At 42.2% G+C, this 15,523-nt stretch overlaps 1 protein-coding gene across 5 annotated transcripts in view; it reads left to right on the forward strand.

Annotated features, from left to right (window-relative positions):
• sytl5 (synaptotagmin-like 5) overlaps positions 1 to 15,523 on the forward strand; it is a 150,822-nt gene that overhangs the window by 64,939 nt on the left and 70,360 nt on the right. For all 5 annotated transcript variants that reach the window (XM_055644588.1, XM_055644587.1, XM_055644590.1 and 2 more), the window contains exon 2: positions 6,572 to 7,035. In XM_055644588.1, the coding sequence (XP_055500563.1) occupies positions 6,917 to 7,035 (119 nt within the window). In that variant the 5' untranslated portion in view covers positions 6,572 to 6,916. The remainder of the gene's footprint in view (positions 1 to 6,571; positions 7,036 to 15,523) is intronic.

The raw sequence follows: 15,523 nt of genomic DNA on the forward strand, positions 1-15,523 counted from the left end.
TGGTCAGAATCGAATCCGGATCTCTGGGGCTGAAAGGAAGCAACTCTACTGCTGCACCACTATGCCACCCCAAAATGATTTGATGCTGACTGAGATCTTTGCATATATCGCTGGCAGTGCTATTTTAACATTTGTGAGATGCCCGTATATATAGTCTCCTTTTGGACGTCTGGCCTGAGAATTGGGTTGCAGGGATACCAGGGTTGGGTTGAAGGGATACAGTATCAGTATCAGTATATCTTTATTGTTATTTCCTGAGTACTCACATACCCAGAGGAAACAAAAAAACGTTGCTCAACCAGTGTCCGTTCAGTGTGCAGTACAAATAACAACAAGTAAATAGAAATAAAAAAACATATATCATGAACAAATTAAATTAAACAGGCTTGAGGCATGCCAGGTGTTGTATGGGACATGGAGACACAAGGGGCTGCAGATGATAATAACGTGAGCAAAACACAAAGTGCTGGAGGAACTTCAATGAAAGCAAGGTGCCACACACCCTCTTTACCACCTTGTACACTTGTGTCACCACTTTCTGGAAACTATGTACTTGTACCTCTCTGTCTCACTGCTCCACAACACTGTCATTTACTGTGTATGCCAACTCCCCTGGTTGGACAATCCTACCAATGCCATCGTAGGTGGATCATGAATTGCTGGTAGATTGGTGAGGATGTGATCAGGTAGGTTTATTCCACATGTCGGCTCACTTCCTACCCGCTGCACACCCAGTCCAGATGTTCCCTCGGCCATCTCAGCTCCAGCCACTCCAGTTTAATCCTCTCCCCTTGCTGCTTTCACTTCTCCTTCCAAACTTTGTTTGATGTGGAGGAGCATTGACTCATCAACTTTAAAAGTCATTTGGACAAGTGCATGGACAAGATTGGCTTGTAGAAATATGAGCCAAATGTAGGTATGTGGGATTAGTGTAGATGGGGCATATTGGTCGGTGTGGGCAAGTTAGGCTGAATGGCCTTTCCACTCTATATGACTCTATAACTGCTTAGGATGGTAGATGGTAACCAAGAGGTCTCATGTGTAGGAAGGACATTTGAAGGTTTCCGACCCGAAACGTCACCCATCCCTTTTCTCCACAGATGCTGCTCGACCTGCTGAGTTATTCCAGCACTTTGTGCCGAAAACCAAGAGGTTTACATTTGATCTATGCTTGTTCTCTCTGTAACCATATGGATCTCCTCAGGTGCTGCGGTTTCTTCTCACATCCGACAGCTCACAGGGCGATAGTTAAATTGGTGGTTTTATATTGTCCCTAAGGGTACTATTGATGGGAATGGGTTTAGGATTCATGCAAAGATGTGTCCTCAGTCATTAGCATTTGGTGGGCCAAAGGGCTTCTTTGATATCGCTTCGTATATCTTTCATAATTCTGCTAGTTCAGTCACTGCTGGTGCTACCAAGCCACTCTTGGTGACTGACTTTGAGATTCCCCACCGAAAGACCATTTTGCACGTGGCTGTTCACATGGAGGAAAGCAAATTCATCAGCGGCTGGAGGATAGCAGATGTTTATAAAAGGGTGGCGGGTATTTGGAACGAGGTGCCGAGGGTGGAGGGTTTATGGAACAAGCTGCAGAGAGCGGTGGGTGTATAGAACAAGCTGTCAGAGGAGGTACCGTAGTTAAGACAAGTATTATAACATTTAAAATACAGGACGGGTATATGAATAGGAAAGGTTTAGAGGTATATGGTGCAAACATGGGCAGGTGGGACTAGCTTAGATGGGGCATCTTGTTTGGCGTGGGCAAGTTGAGCCGAAGTGCCTGTTTCCGTGCTGTATGGCAACTGTGGCAGGGCTTGAATGCCATCAACTCCTACAAGGCAAAATCAGGAGGCAACTCAATTGTCGGCGAAGCATCACTCCCTGACTAGCTCAATGCGTTTTACGCACGCTTTGATAGGGAGAACACTGATGTGCCTTCCCGAGCCCCCATTCACCATGATGGTATTTGTCACAGAGGCCAATTTCAGAAGATCCTTCAGGGGGGTGACCCTCGGAAAGCCCCTGACCTGATGGTATACCTGGGGCGTGTTTGAAAAGCCTGTGCGGACCAACTGGGTGGAGTTTTTATGGACATTTTCAACCTGAGGTCTGAGGTTCCCACCTGCTTTAAAAAGGCATCAATAATACTGGTGCCCAAGAAGAGCAAGGTGACGTGCCTCAATACCTATCGATCAGTGGCACTAACGTCTGTGGTGATGAAGTGCTTTGAGAGGTTGATTATGGCACATTTCAACTGCTACTTCGACAAGAACCTCGGCCCACTGCAGTTCGCTTACCACCACAACAGATCAACGATCTCACTGGCTCTCCACTCCGCTCTGGACCACTTGGACAACAAAACTCATATGTCTCCTTTCAGCCCTCGGGCTCCTCCACCTTTTTCCTTTCTTCTCCCTGCTCCCCCACCCCCCACCCCCCCATTAGTCTGAAGAAGGTTTTGGCCCGAAACGTGCCTATTTCCTTCGCTCCATAGATGCTGCTGCACCCGCTGAGTTTCTCCGGCATTTTTGTGTACCAACAAAACTCATATGTCAGGCTGTCATTCAGTGACGACAGCTCGGCATTTAATACCATCATCCCCTCCAAACTGGCTACCAAGCACTCAGATCTGGGTCTCTGCACATCCCTCTGCAATTGGATCCTTGACTTCCTCATCCACAGACCAGTCTGTCTGTATTGGTGGAAATGTGTCAAACTCGATAACAATCAGCACGGGTGCACCTCAAGGCTGCGTGCTCAGCCCCTTGCTGTACTCACTCTATACTCATGACTGTAGCCGGACATAGTGGGAACTCCATCATCAAGTTCGCCGACGACACCACTGTTGTGGAACGAATCACTGATGGTGACGAGTCAGAGTATAGAAGTGAGATCGACTGATTGACCAAATGGTGCTAGCACAATAACCTGGCTCTCAACACCAGCAAAACCAGCAGGACCCACAATCCCGTTTATATTGATGGTGGAAAGGGTCAAGAACTTCAAATTCCTGGGCGTGCACATTTCCGAAGATCTTTCCTGGTCCCAGAACACTGATGCAATTATAAAGAAAGCACATCAGCACCTCTACTTCCTGAGAAGATTACGGAGAGTCGGTTTGTCAAGGAGGACTCTCTCGAGCTTCTACAGGTGCACAGTAAAAATCATGCTGACCGGTTGCATCGTGGCTTGATTTGGCAACTTGAGCGTCCAGGAGCGGAAAAGAATGCAGAAAGTTGTAACCACTGCCCAGTCCATCATCCGTTCTGACCTCCCCATCATCAAGGGATCTATCGCAGTTGCTGCCTCAAAAAAGCTGCCAACATCATCAAGGACCCACAACATCCTGGCCACACACTCATCTCCTCGCTGCCATCAGGTAGAAGGTACAGGAGCCTGAAATCTGGTACATCCAGGTTCAGGAACAGCTTCTTCCCCACAGCCATCAGACTATTAAACTCAACATCAGCCAAACTCTGAACTATAACAGACTATTGCATTTCATCTGTTTATTTTTGTGTATATATAAGGTCTATGCTATATAGACACACTGAACTGTTCTGTATTTATGCTTACAATATTCTGTTGTGCTGAAGCAAAGCAAGAATTTCATTGTCCTTTCTGGGACACATGACAATAAACTCACTTGACTTGACTGTAGGAGGTTTCCTTGCCTATGTTTGATGAGGCTTCATCGGGTCTGGAGGCAGTGTTGTACAATTCAGAAGCTGCTCTTTACCACTTGTACACCATTACATGTGAAGACGGGAGAGTTTGGTGCCACTACATGTGGTAACTCCCCACTGGTACATGCTCCCAACATGCATGTACTCAGAGGGAACCTGAGCAACATTTTTCCACACACCTTGGTTCTGAGAACTGAAGTTCCCATCTCTTCCTGTAATCATTCTGGAATGAGGAAGTTGTTTCAGGTAATTCAGAAAAAAGAAGCCTTGTGTTAAAATATATATTGCGTCTCTCGCTGGATTCATGGCCATGGAATTTTCCATATCACTGCACGTGGCAGCATTTTATTTATAAGAATCTATGACAGCACCAAAAAGGTCAGACTGGTACCAATGTCTGGATGTGGATAAGTTTATTCTTAATGGGTGAAAATATCAGATGCAAAACAATCAAACCTTTAAACTACCAAAATTCCATAATTATGAGATTGGTGTCTGGGAAATTCTTCTGGTGAGGGAAATAGCTGGGTCTTTTAAGCAGTTTGAGCATCTTTATTGTGATTCACAGTCGTACAGCCCCGCTGTGCAACCATCACAGGTTTTATAATTAATTAGATTTACCAACAGGGTTTTCATTTTGTGTGCATATTGCGAACGTCTGCGGCAAGATGAGATTGTCAACATGCATTACTTCATGCAAGTTGATTGGCTATTCATATTAAGCTTTGAATAATAGTAGAAATGAATTAAAGTACTGTGTTTTTCCACATTTTGTTTGCTCTCAAGCAATTTTAAATTACCATCTTCAGTTTAACCTTTGTTTCACTTACATTCATGAGCCTGGGGCAAAATGATTTGCTGTTGTGCATTCCAAGTTTGACTATAAACCCGAAGCATACGGAACTGCAGATGCTGTTTTACGAGACAAGTGGTGGAGTAATTCAGATGGATCCCAACCCGAATAGTCACCTATCCATGTTCTCCAGAGATACTGATTGGTCTGCTGAATTACTTCAGCACTTTGTGGGGTTTTTTACTTTAATCTCGCCTTGTTATTTTTTGTTATAACTGGAATTATATTGTTTCTTCCCTTCCAGTTAGGATTTGTGCTGTTATTTGCTGAGTTCCCAAGACTTTTTAAAATTTGGCTCCAAATTCTTTTTCCTGGTTTCCAAAGTCCAAAATCTCAATGAAACTACAAAAGGTTTTTTTTCCCTTGTTTTTTTTTCTCAACTCCATGTAAGAATTCTGGGTTCACTCGATCTTGCCCATTTATCTTCTGCCCAACTTGTGTGCTAAAATGGTTTTCACTTCCTAACTAGCCATTAAATGATTGCCCTAATTTGCACTCTGCACAATCAGGGTTTGGAGCTGCATTCATCATCATTTGTAGAACAGTTTTACTTCTGCAAAAATTGCTCTCCAATTAGTTTGATATGCTAGATATGACCATCATTTTGTATTTAAGAGGTAAAACAACCTTCAAGTTCAAGTGAGTTTATTGTCATGTGTCCCTGATAGGACAATGAAATTCTTGCTTTGCTTCAGCACACAGAACATAGTAGGCATTAACTACAAAACACATGAATAAATAAACTGATAAAGTGCAAATAACAGATAATGGGTTATTAATGTTCAGAGTTTTGTCCGAGCCAGGTTTAATAGCCTGATGGCTGTGGGGAAGTAGCTATTCCCGAACCTGGTCGTTGCAACATACCTTAACACATACCTGCTACTTCCTCGTATTAATATTTGGCCCTCCTGCTTTGACATGCAGATGAACTCTCCCTCTGCTTTGGTCCATTGCCAATGCGTTAGCTATATTCTCAGAAGATCTCTCCCTGATGTGACATTTTTCTCATGTTTAATGCAATGCATTCAAGGGTGGCGCTGTGGTAGAGTTGCTGTCTTACTGCGCCAGAGACCCAGGTTCAATCCAGAGCTTTGTGCAGAGTTTGTACACTCACCTGTGACCATGTGAGCATTTTCCCGTCCTCTGGTTTCCTCCCACAATACAAAGACATGCAGGTTTGTAGGTTAATTGGCTTCTGTAAAATTGTCCCTAGTCTTTAGGATAGAACTAGTGTATGGTGGAATCACTGGTCCTCGCAGTCTCGGTGGGCCGAATGGACTATTTACAAGCTGTATCTTTAAAACTAAAACTAAGCATCATGCCCTCTGTGCCTTTGGAGGTAGTTTTGTGCCATTCTGTGTGCATATTGCTACAGAATTTCCTGAGGCCAACAAATGCTGGAGACTTTCTCATCAGTTTTGGATGGTGACGCATATAACTGTAGATGATAGAATCGTGAGTAAAACACAAAATGATGGAGTAACACAGTGGGTCAGGCAGCATCTGTGGAGGTATTGGATAGGTGACGTTTCGGGTTGGGACCCTTCAGCCGCAAGTTTGGGATAGAATTGTGCAAACCAACACTTACTCCCTTCATCAAATTGATTTACAATTTGTCATTTAAAATCTACACTAAGCTAAATAAAACTGAAGAAGGGTTTTGGCCCAAAACGTTGCCTATTTCCTTCGCTCCATAGATGCTGCCTCACCCGCTGAGTTTTTCCAGCATTTTTGTCTACCTTAAATAAAACTATAGTTATTTTAGTGATTGGGAGTAAATCATTGCTGAATTAAGTACTGTGCAAGATTTCAATTGGGTTCATAAAAATATGACAAAATATCAATATTTTCCAAACCACCATTTAATGAGCTGTAAATTGTACAACTTCCAGGACAGTTGTGATAACACACTACTTCAGAATGTTTCCATTATAATTATGAACAAAAAATAAAATTCTACTAATCAATCTAGCTGATAAGAATGAATTTATAGGATTCATTTTATTAACATTTTTGTTTTCTATTTCAGCAACAAAGGTGGCTGAGGTTTACAAGTATTTTTGGCCGAGGATCAATGCTTAAGAACTGGAAGACTTGAAGTCCATTTATGGTGCTTTAAAACTTTCTACATAGGTCGTATGACCTCAAAGACTAAAGTGGAGTATCAATCCAAGATGAGTTGTCTTTGGAAGTCCTGCAGTTAATCATGTTTCTTGGGAAGACTTGTCAGATTTTCATCTTGAGTCAACTTGAGATCCAACATATTCACTTCATTGTTTCCTGAATCTCACTGCGAGTGATTTTGTCTAAAACTCGTCAGCACTGGCAGCATCAGCAGACCTGAGAGCACAACAAACATAGCTGCTACAGAAGCATGTCCAAAAGCACTGAGGTTGTCAACCTGTCATTCCTGTTGGACAACGAAAAGGACCTGATCCTAGATGTTTTACGCCGAGATGAATTATTGAGAAAAGCTGAAGAGAAGAGAATAAGGTCAGTAATAGGAATGGCTGGGATTTGGCATTGGTGCATTTTTTTTTAAATTATTTTAAAAATGTACAAAATGTAAACATTTACACAAAACTTGGTACATTTCAATGCTCACAGAAGAACGAGCTGGAAGGGCTTGTGCTTTTGTAGCTTTATGTGATGCTTTAAAATATTCCACAGCTGCATTTAATAGTTGAGATGATTTATGTCGCATGTATTCATCTTTCGGTGATCAATTCAAAATCAAGAGAGACAAAGTACCTCCATAATGTTCGGGACAAAGACCCATCATTTACTTATTTGCCTCTGTACTCCAAAATTTGAAATTTGTAATAGAAAAAAATCACCTGTGGTTAAAGTCAGATTGTCAGATTGTCAGATTTTGATAAAGGCCATTTTTATACATTTTGGTTTCATCTTGCAGAAATTGCAGCAGTGTATATACATAGTCCCCCCATTTCAGGGCACCATAATGTTTGGGACAAAGCATTGTCACGTAAATGAAAGTAGTCATGTTTAGTATCTTTTTGCATATCCTTTGCATGCAATGACTGCTTGAAGTCTGCGATTCATGGACATCACCAGTTGCTTGGTGTCTTCTCTGGTGATGCTCTGCAAGGCCTGTATTGCAGCCATCTTTAGCTTATGGTGGCCGATTAGGAAAAGGGGAGATGCAATGAGACCTGGGTGTCATGGTACACCAATCATTAAAAGTAGGCATGTAGGTGCAGCAGGCAGTGAAGAAAGCGAATGGTATGTTAGCATTCATAGCAAAAGGATTTGAGTATAGGAGCAGGGAGGTTCTATTGCAGTTGTACAGGGTCTTGGTGAGACCACACCTGGAGTGTTGCGTACAGTTTTGGTCTCCTAATCTGAGGAAAGACATTTCTTGCAGGCAACACAGAAAACACAGGAAAGAATTCTTGCCATAGAGGGAGTACAGAGAAGGTTCACCAGACTGATTCCTGGGATGTCAGGACTTTCATATGAAGAAAGACTGGATAGACTCGGCTTGTACTCACTAGAATTTAGAAGATTGAGGGGGGATCTTATAGAAACTTACAAAATTCTTAAGTGGTTGGACAAGCTAGATGCAGGAAGATTGTTCCCGATGTTGGGGAAGTCCAGAACGAGGGGTCACAGTTTAAGGATAAGGGGGAAATCTTTTAGGACCGAGATGAGGTAAACATTTTTCACACAGAGAGTGGTGAATCTGTGGAATTCTCTGCCACAGAAGGTAGTTGAGGCCAGTTCATTGGCTATATTTAAGAGGGAGTTAGATGTGGCCCTTGTGGCTAAAGGGATCAGGGAGTATGGAGAGAAGGCAGGTACAGGATACTGAGTTGGATGATCAGCCATGATCATATTGAATGGTGGTGCAGGCTCGAAGGGCCGAATGGCCTACTCCTGCACCTATTTTCTATGTTTCTATGTTATGCTTGTTTTGGAGGCTAGTCCCCTTCAGTTTTCTCTTCAGCATATAAAAAGGCATGCTCTATTGGGTTCAGATCGGGTGATTGACTTGGCACTCAAGAATTGACAATTTTTTAGCATTGAAAAACTCCTTTGTTGCTTTAGCAGTACGTTTGGGATCATTGTCTTACGGCTGAATAAACCACCGGCCAATGAGTTTTGGGGCATTTGTTTGAACTTGAGCAGATGGAATGTGTCTATACACTTCAGAATTCACTATGCTACTACCATCAGCAGTTGTATCATCAACGAAGATAAGTGAGCCAGTACCGTCAGCAGCCATACATGGCCAGGCTATAACACCCCCACCACTGTGCTTAACATTTTTTTTGTCGCCGGTGGATTTTGAAATGTTCAAATTCTTTTGGCGACCCATATATGTCAGTCAATGACGCCAGCAGTCGCCGAAAATATCGCCATGTGGAACTGGCCCTTAACTAAATGCTATATCAAACTTCCATGCAGATTTTTAGTACTACCTGCATGGTATTTTGATATAGCATTTAGTTATGATTGTGTTTTTATTTCCTCCGTGTAAACCAGACTAATTTAACATGGTGCCATAAGACTGATAAACTAACCCTGTTAATGAATGTTAATTCACATTTAACATTTTAAATGTGAAGCAATAAAAGAAAAAGTGACATCATTCCCAAACTAGTTGAAGTATGGGCTGTGGTTATTGTAATTATAACCAGGTAAATGCATAATTTGCTGCTGTCCCAAATAGCATGGATGGAGCAAAGATTTCACAAAGGCCTGCTTGTTTTTGTGATTGGTACTTGGAAATTAAATGACACTCTTTTCCACTTTCATAGCATTATATGATCTACTGTTCTAATTGAAAGTGAACAAAATAACTTTGGGGAGGGATCAATGTGGCTTGGTTGATATTTTCATCAGAGACTTTAGAGATACAGCATGGAAACAGGCCCTTTAGTCCACTGAGTCCACGCCAACCAGCGATCACCACAAACACTAACCAATTAACCTACAAACCTGCATGTCTTTGGACTGTGGGAGGAAACCAGAGCACCTAGAGAAAATCCATGCAGTCATTTTGCGAACATACAAACTCCACACAGATAGCACCCATAGTCGGGATTGAACTTGGGTTCTGGCGCTGTAAGACAGCAACTTTACCACTGCAAACAGCTCTACCAAAGATAATTATTTACAGATTAAAGAAATATTAGTGCTCTCAAAATTAAAATTGACTAGGAATTTGATGTTGCAATAACAACTGAACTTGGACCATTCACCATTATTACTGACTGAAGCAAATCGGTAGAGTCTACCCATGAATATTAACCCTTCATTGGCACAGAAATGTTCAATCCAACTGGTGTTCATACTCGGTATGAGTAAATTGCAAACAAGATGGGCATTTCTTTGGACTTTCTCTTTAATTTATCACTTAAAGAGGCTTGTAAATAATGTTTGCTGGCAGACCAGTTTTTAATTTTAGCACGGAAATAGACTCTTCATCGATCACCAACCATCGATCAACCTTACACTAGTCCTATGACCTACACACTAGGAGCAATATTCACAGACGCCAATTAACCGACAAACCTGCATGTCTTTGGAATATGGGAGGAAACCGGATCACCCAGAGAAAATTGACAAGAGTCACAGGGAGAATGTACAAACTCCGCACAGACAGGACTAGAAGTGTGGATTGAACCCGGGTCTCTGGCACTGTGAGACAGCGACTCCACTGCTGCACCGCTCAATTTAGTCCATTCTATCTGGATCTGACAACAAACTGATTGTTCTCAAAAAGTATGCAATATTCTTTGTATATTTTTGCCATAACGTTTGTCTCCGTCTCTCCCAGCTGGCATTTCCACTTTCTTTTATTTTCATCTAGACAATGGAATATTTTAGATTTTAATAAACGGCAAAAAAACATTTAACGTTTGAGGATTTTATGCTACTGACTCTGGGTTTACAGTATCCTTCCATCCCCCGCCCCTGTATTCTCATCTCCCATCCTTGAGTCCTGTATTATCCCCTTTTTTCCCCACCCACCCCATCCTCTCCCACCCATGTCTCTCCCTCCGACTTTACATTTCACTCCTCTAATTTCCATATCTGATATACTCTGTCTCCTTTTCACCTCGAGTCTTTATAACTCTCAACTGACTTGCTTTCATGTCCCCCCCCCCCCCCACATGTCCCCCCCCCCCCCCCCCTCCCACATCACCTATATCCACCTCACACTTCTCTCTTCCAGCTTTCTCTCCCCCTATTCCATCAGTCTGAAGAAGGGTCCCGACCCTTTATTTTATCTTAAAGGAAAGTAAATTTTTGTCATTACAGTTTTATCTTCTATTTCTTTTATGCTCATGTCATGTCAATTAACAATACTGGGAGAATGCTCCAGTTCTCCAGAAATGAGTTATTAATGAGATTACAATTTTAAAAGCAGTTTTCATTGATTTTCTCTTTTTCTTGTGGTTACGGTTCATTAAACATCACTGGATAAACAGTTGTTTTGCCGCTTGGATTAAAAGGAGAACCTTCATTCTTGTTCTTCCCCCAATTCCCAAGAAACACTTCTACAGACGGCAAAGGCCCCAGCATCCTGCTCCTTGAGACCAATTCACTCTCCCCAGCTGTTACCAGGCAACTGAACTATCCTTACAACATCTAGAGAGGAGTCCTGAGCTACTATCTACCTCGTTGGAGACCCTTGGACTATCTTTAATCGTATTTTACTGGACCTTATCTTGCACTAAATGTTATTCATGTTATTCCATTTCTCATGTATAAACCCACAGCTGTTCACATTCTGCATTAATGATTTTTATTTTACATTTAGTTTATTACTGTTTTAAGATTGTTAAGGGCTTGGACACACTAGAGGCAGGAAACATGTTCCCGATGTTGGGGGAGTCCAGAACCAGGGGCCACAGTTTAAGAAAAAGGAGTAAGCCATTTAGAACGGAGACGAGGAAACACTTTTTCTCACAGAGAGTGGTGAGTCTGTGGAATTCTCTGCCTCAGAGGGTGGTGGAGGCAGGTTCTCTGGATGCTTTCACGAGAGAACTAGATAGGGCTCTTAAAAATAGCGGAGTCAGGGGATACGGGGAGAAGGCAGGAACGGGGTATTGATTGGGGATGATCAGCCATGATCACATTGAATAGCGGTGCTGGCTCGAAGGGCCAAATGGCCTACCCCTGCACCTATTGTCTATTACTAGACTAAGTTGGACACGTTGGGTCCCAGCATCACACGGGAGGGCTGGTCCCCCAACGCAATATTCCACCTCTCCACTAGTTCCAATATTGGTGACCAGTGGGGGAGGGGGGGGGGGGGGCTTTCTGGAGCCCTAGTATGCGTGTTGTGGGCTGAAGGGACTGGTTTCCAGAGGGCTAGTATGGACATTGTGGGCCAAATGGATTCTTGGGCTGGCAGTTCAGTCACTCAAGCCTGTTGTGCTGGCAGCTCACTCACTCACGGCTGGTGGGCTGGCAGTTGACTCACGGCTATTCCTTGAAATTCCATTTGAAGCAGGGTGCAAGGCCACCAAATTCAAGTGCAGTTTCATACCATTTAAAGCAGGGTGCAAGGCCACTTTAGACAGCGGGTCGTGGCTACTCCCTCCTCCATCTTGCAGAGACTGAGCCACGCCCACACTTCTGGGTTTTATAGTCCCCCCCCCCCCCCCATCAGAAGGGGCATGGCCTTCATGGCGTGATTGACAGGAGATAGAATCTCAACATTTTTAAAACACTAATAACTCTTTTATTTTTCCTCAATGGGAAAAAGCCTCTGCACCTGATGAGCGGAGGGGGACTCTGAATAAGATGGCCAAAAATCACAGCCGTACGTGGTAGCGTTTTTTTTTATAATCAATATAAAGCGCAAACTGGAAGAGGTCAAGATTAGACTTTTAATTATATAGAAGGCAAGGCAACTTTAATTAGGCAAGGCGACTTTAATTAGGCTACACAGCTTTAGAATTTCCAAACCAAAGGCAACACTGCTTGTGTTGATTGCTATTCGCAGCTCAGACTGAGAGACGTGACCCTCTTGTTCCCCCATCTTGCAGAGACTGACTGAGGCACTCAACACTTCCAGGTTTTATAGTCCGTCCGGAAGGGGCATGGCCTTCAGGAGAGAGAATCTCAACATTTTTAAAACACTAATATCTCTTTTATTTTTCATCGATGGGAAAAATCCTCTAGTCCTGTGCAGCGGAGGGGGACTCTAAGTAAGATGGCCACAAATCACAGCCGTAAGTGGCAACGTTTTTTCTAAAATCAATATACAGAACAACAGGAAGTGGTCAAGATCAGACTTTTAGTAATATAAAAATAGATTGTCACGTGTACTGCAGTACAGTAAAAAGCTTTGTTTTTCATGCTGTCCAATGAAATCAGATAATACTGTGCATAAATACAATCAAACCAAAATCATGTTGCTTCAGGAGGGCTAGTGTTTTGTCGAGCATGTCTGGCACTGGCTGTTTCCCTTTCTCTCTTCAATCTTCCGCGAAAGATACAGGAGCTTGACCTCAAACATCCGGACCAAAAAACACATTCCACACTGCTCTGATTCCTGACCCAATCATTTGTTTCACACCCTCTTGCCAGAGGTGTTGCCATATAATCGTACTCTTTACTTTACTTCTTTCAGTTATTCCGTTATTGTACGTAAATATTATTTTGAGCATTTCAGACCTTGCACTGCATTTCCTGCATCATTCTGCTGTTTTTGCACTACCTGTATTTGTTGTATTTATTGTATCTATCATTACTGTTTACGATTTGAGCTTCATGTGAGCAAGGAATTTCATTGCGCCCTGGCGTTAATGACAGTAACCGTGTCTGGATCTGAAAGAAGAATGTTGCATCTCCAGTTAACGTCAATCCGTTTTTGAATGAAACATAATCTTTTTATTTCAATTCAATCTACACAAAGGTAATTTGGCAATAGCCTGCCTATTTACATTTCTATAATTTGATTCAGAAATGCAACATTCTTTTTGCCTTGTTCTGAATTCTGCTGCTGCACAGTAATAATCCAACAGGATAAGAAAGGGTGTAGAGAAGATTTACAAGGATGTTGCCAGGACTCAATGGCCTGAGCTATAGGGAGAGGTTGAGCAGGCTGGAACGTTATTCCTTGGAGTGTAGGAGGATGAGCGGTGATGTTACAGAGGTGTATAAAATCATGAGAGGAATAGATCGGGTAAATACACTGACCTGAGGGGTAACTTTATTTACACAAAGGGTGGAGGGATTTGCCGGAGGAGGTCATTGAGGCAGGTACTATCACAGCATTTAAGAAACATTTTGACTGGTACATGGACAGGATTTGTTTAGATATGGGCCAAACATAGGCAGTTGGGATTAGTGTAGATGGGGCATGTTGGTCAGACAATCATGGCTGATCTATTTTTCCATCTCAACCCCATTCTCCTGACTTCCCCTTGTAACCTATGATGCTTTTACTAATTAAGAACCTTTCAATCTCCACTTTAAAATAACCCAGTGACTCAGCCGTCTGTGGCAATGAATTCCATAAATACACCACCTTCTGGTCACAGATATTCCTCCTGATCTCCATTCTGAGGTGGGCATTAGGCATTCTGAGATCGAACTCCATTTGAAGGGCCAAACTGCAAAGAAAATCCCAATAAGGTGACCAATAACTCCCAAACCAAATGATGCGACATAATTAAGGCGCTGCACTAATTTGGCATTCCATTTGAGTATCTGATAGTTAAGCCAATAATAAACAGTACAATGGGCACATGCTGAAACACTTGCTACAAGCATGTAGTAATCCTGACTCATTTTGGTCTGATGCATTGTGCCCATTTGTAAAATTAATTATTTTCTTATAGACATTGTAAAGTTTGTTGTTTATATCCTTCATTATAACATGTTTAAGAGGTTGGCCTACAGCCCAGACCATCACACAAACCAACCTCCCTCTCATTGACTCCATTTGTACCTCACGTGCCTCGGCAAGGCCAGAAGCATAATCAAGGATGAGTCGCATCCTGGCCATTCCCTCTTCTCCTCTCTCCCATCAGGCAAAAGGTATAGAAGTGTGAAAACGGACACCACCAGATTCAGGGACAGTTTCTTTCCAGCTGTTATCAGGCAGCTGATCATCCTCTCGCAACCAGAGAGCAGTGCTGAACTACTATCTACCTCTTTGATGACCCTTGGACTATCCTTGATCAGACTTTGCTGGCTCTACCTTGCACTAAACATTATTCCCTTATCATATCTCTGATCTACAGTGTATCTATATACTGTAAATAGATCGATTGTAAACATGTATTGTCTTTTTGCTGACTGGTTAGCATGGAACAAAAGCTTTTCACTGTACCTCGGTACACGTGACAATAAATTAAACTGAGGTTTAGAAGGTTCATGAAGGCCTAAGATTTTCTGAACGAGATTTGAAGTTGATATATTCTAATGAAGACTCGCAGTATATCAAAAAGCCATAAAAATTAGTAAATGTCAAATAGTTCGCTAAAAGTTTGTTGCCTTGATATTCACTTGAACTATGTTATAATGTGTATAATTTGACATTGAATCGGAAGTCTGACCAACACAAATGGTTTTGTGGTCAAAGAAAGGTACTTTCAACTCTCTTCAATAAATGTTTTGTAGTTGTATTCAGTTTTGTTTACCACACCCAGCTATGAAGACATCCAAAGGAATGTACATATTTCAGATAATTTTCAAAGTGCTCCATGTTTTGTAACTCTCCCAAAATATCTTCCTCCCCTATAATGGCATGTCTCAGTGATTGCTGTGTGGTGTCTAGGCTATCTAATATATGTCGTTCAGCTTACAATAGCCTGCAAGGGATTTTGTGTTTTAAGCATTTACATCAATGGTGCTGCTGTGCTGCTTAAATGTCACTGTTAAAATGCTGGGCCTTTGGTCAGCATCTTGCTTGTAACAGGTTTAAATGCACAAGCAGTCCAGAGGTAAAGGTCTCTTACATTAAAATAGCACGTTTGTGATTTATAATTGTTCC

This window comes from Leucoraja erinacea, chromosome 13, assembly GCF_028641065.1.
Source record: "Leucoraja erinacea ecotype New England chromosome 13, Leri_hhj_1, whole genome shotgun sequence".
Taxonomy (NCBI): domain Eukaryota; kingdom Metazoa; phylum Chordata; class Chondrichthyes; order Rajiformes; family Rajidae; genus Leucoraja; species Leucoraja erinaceus.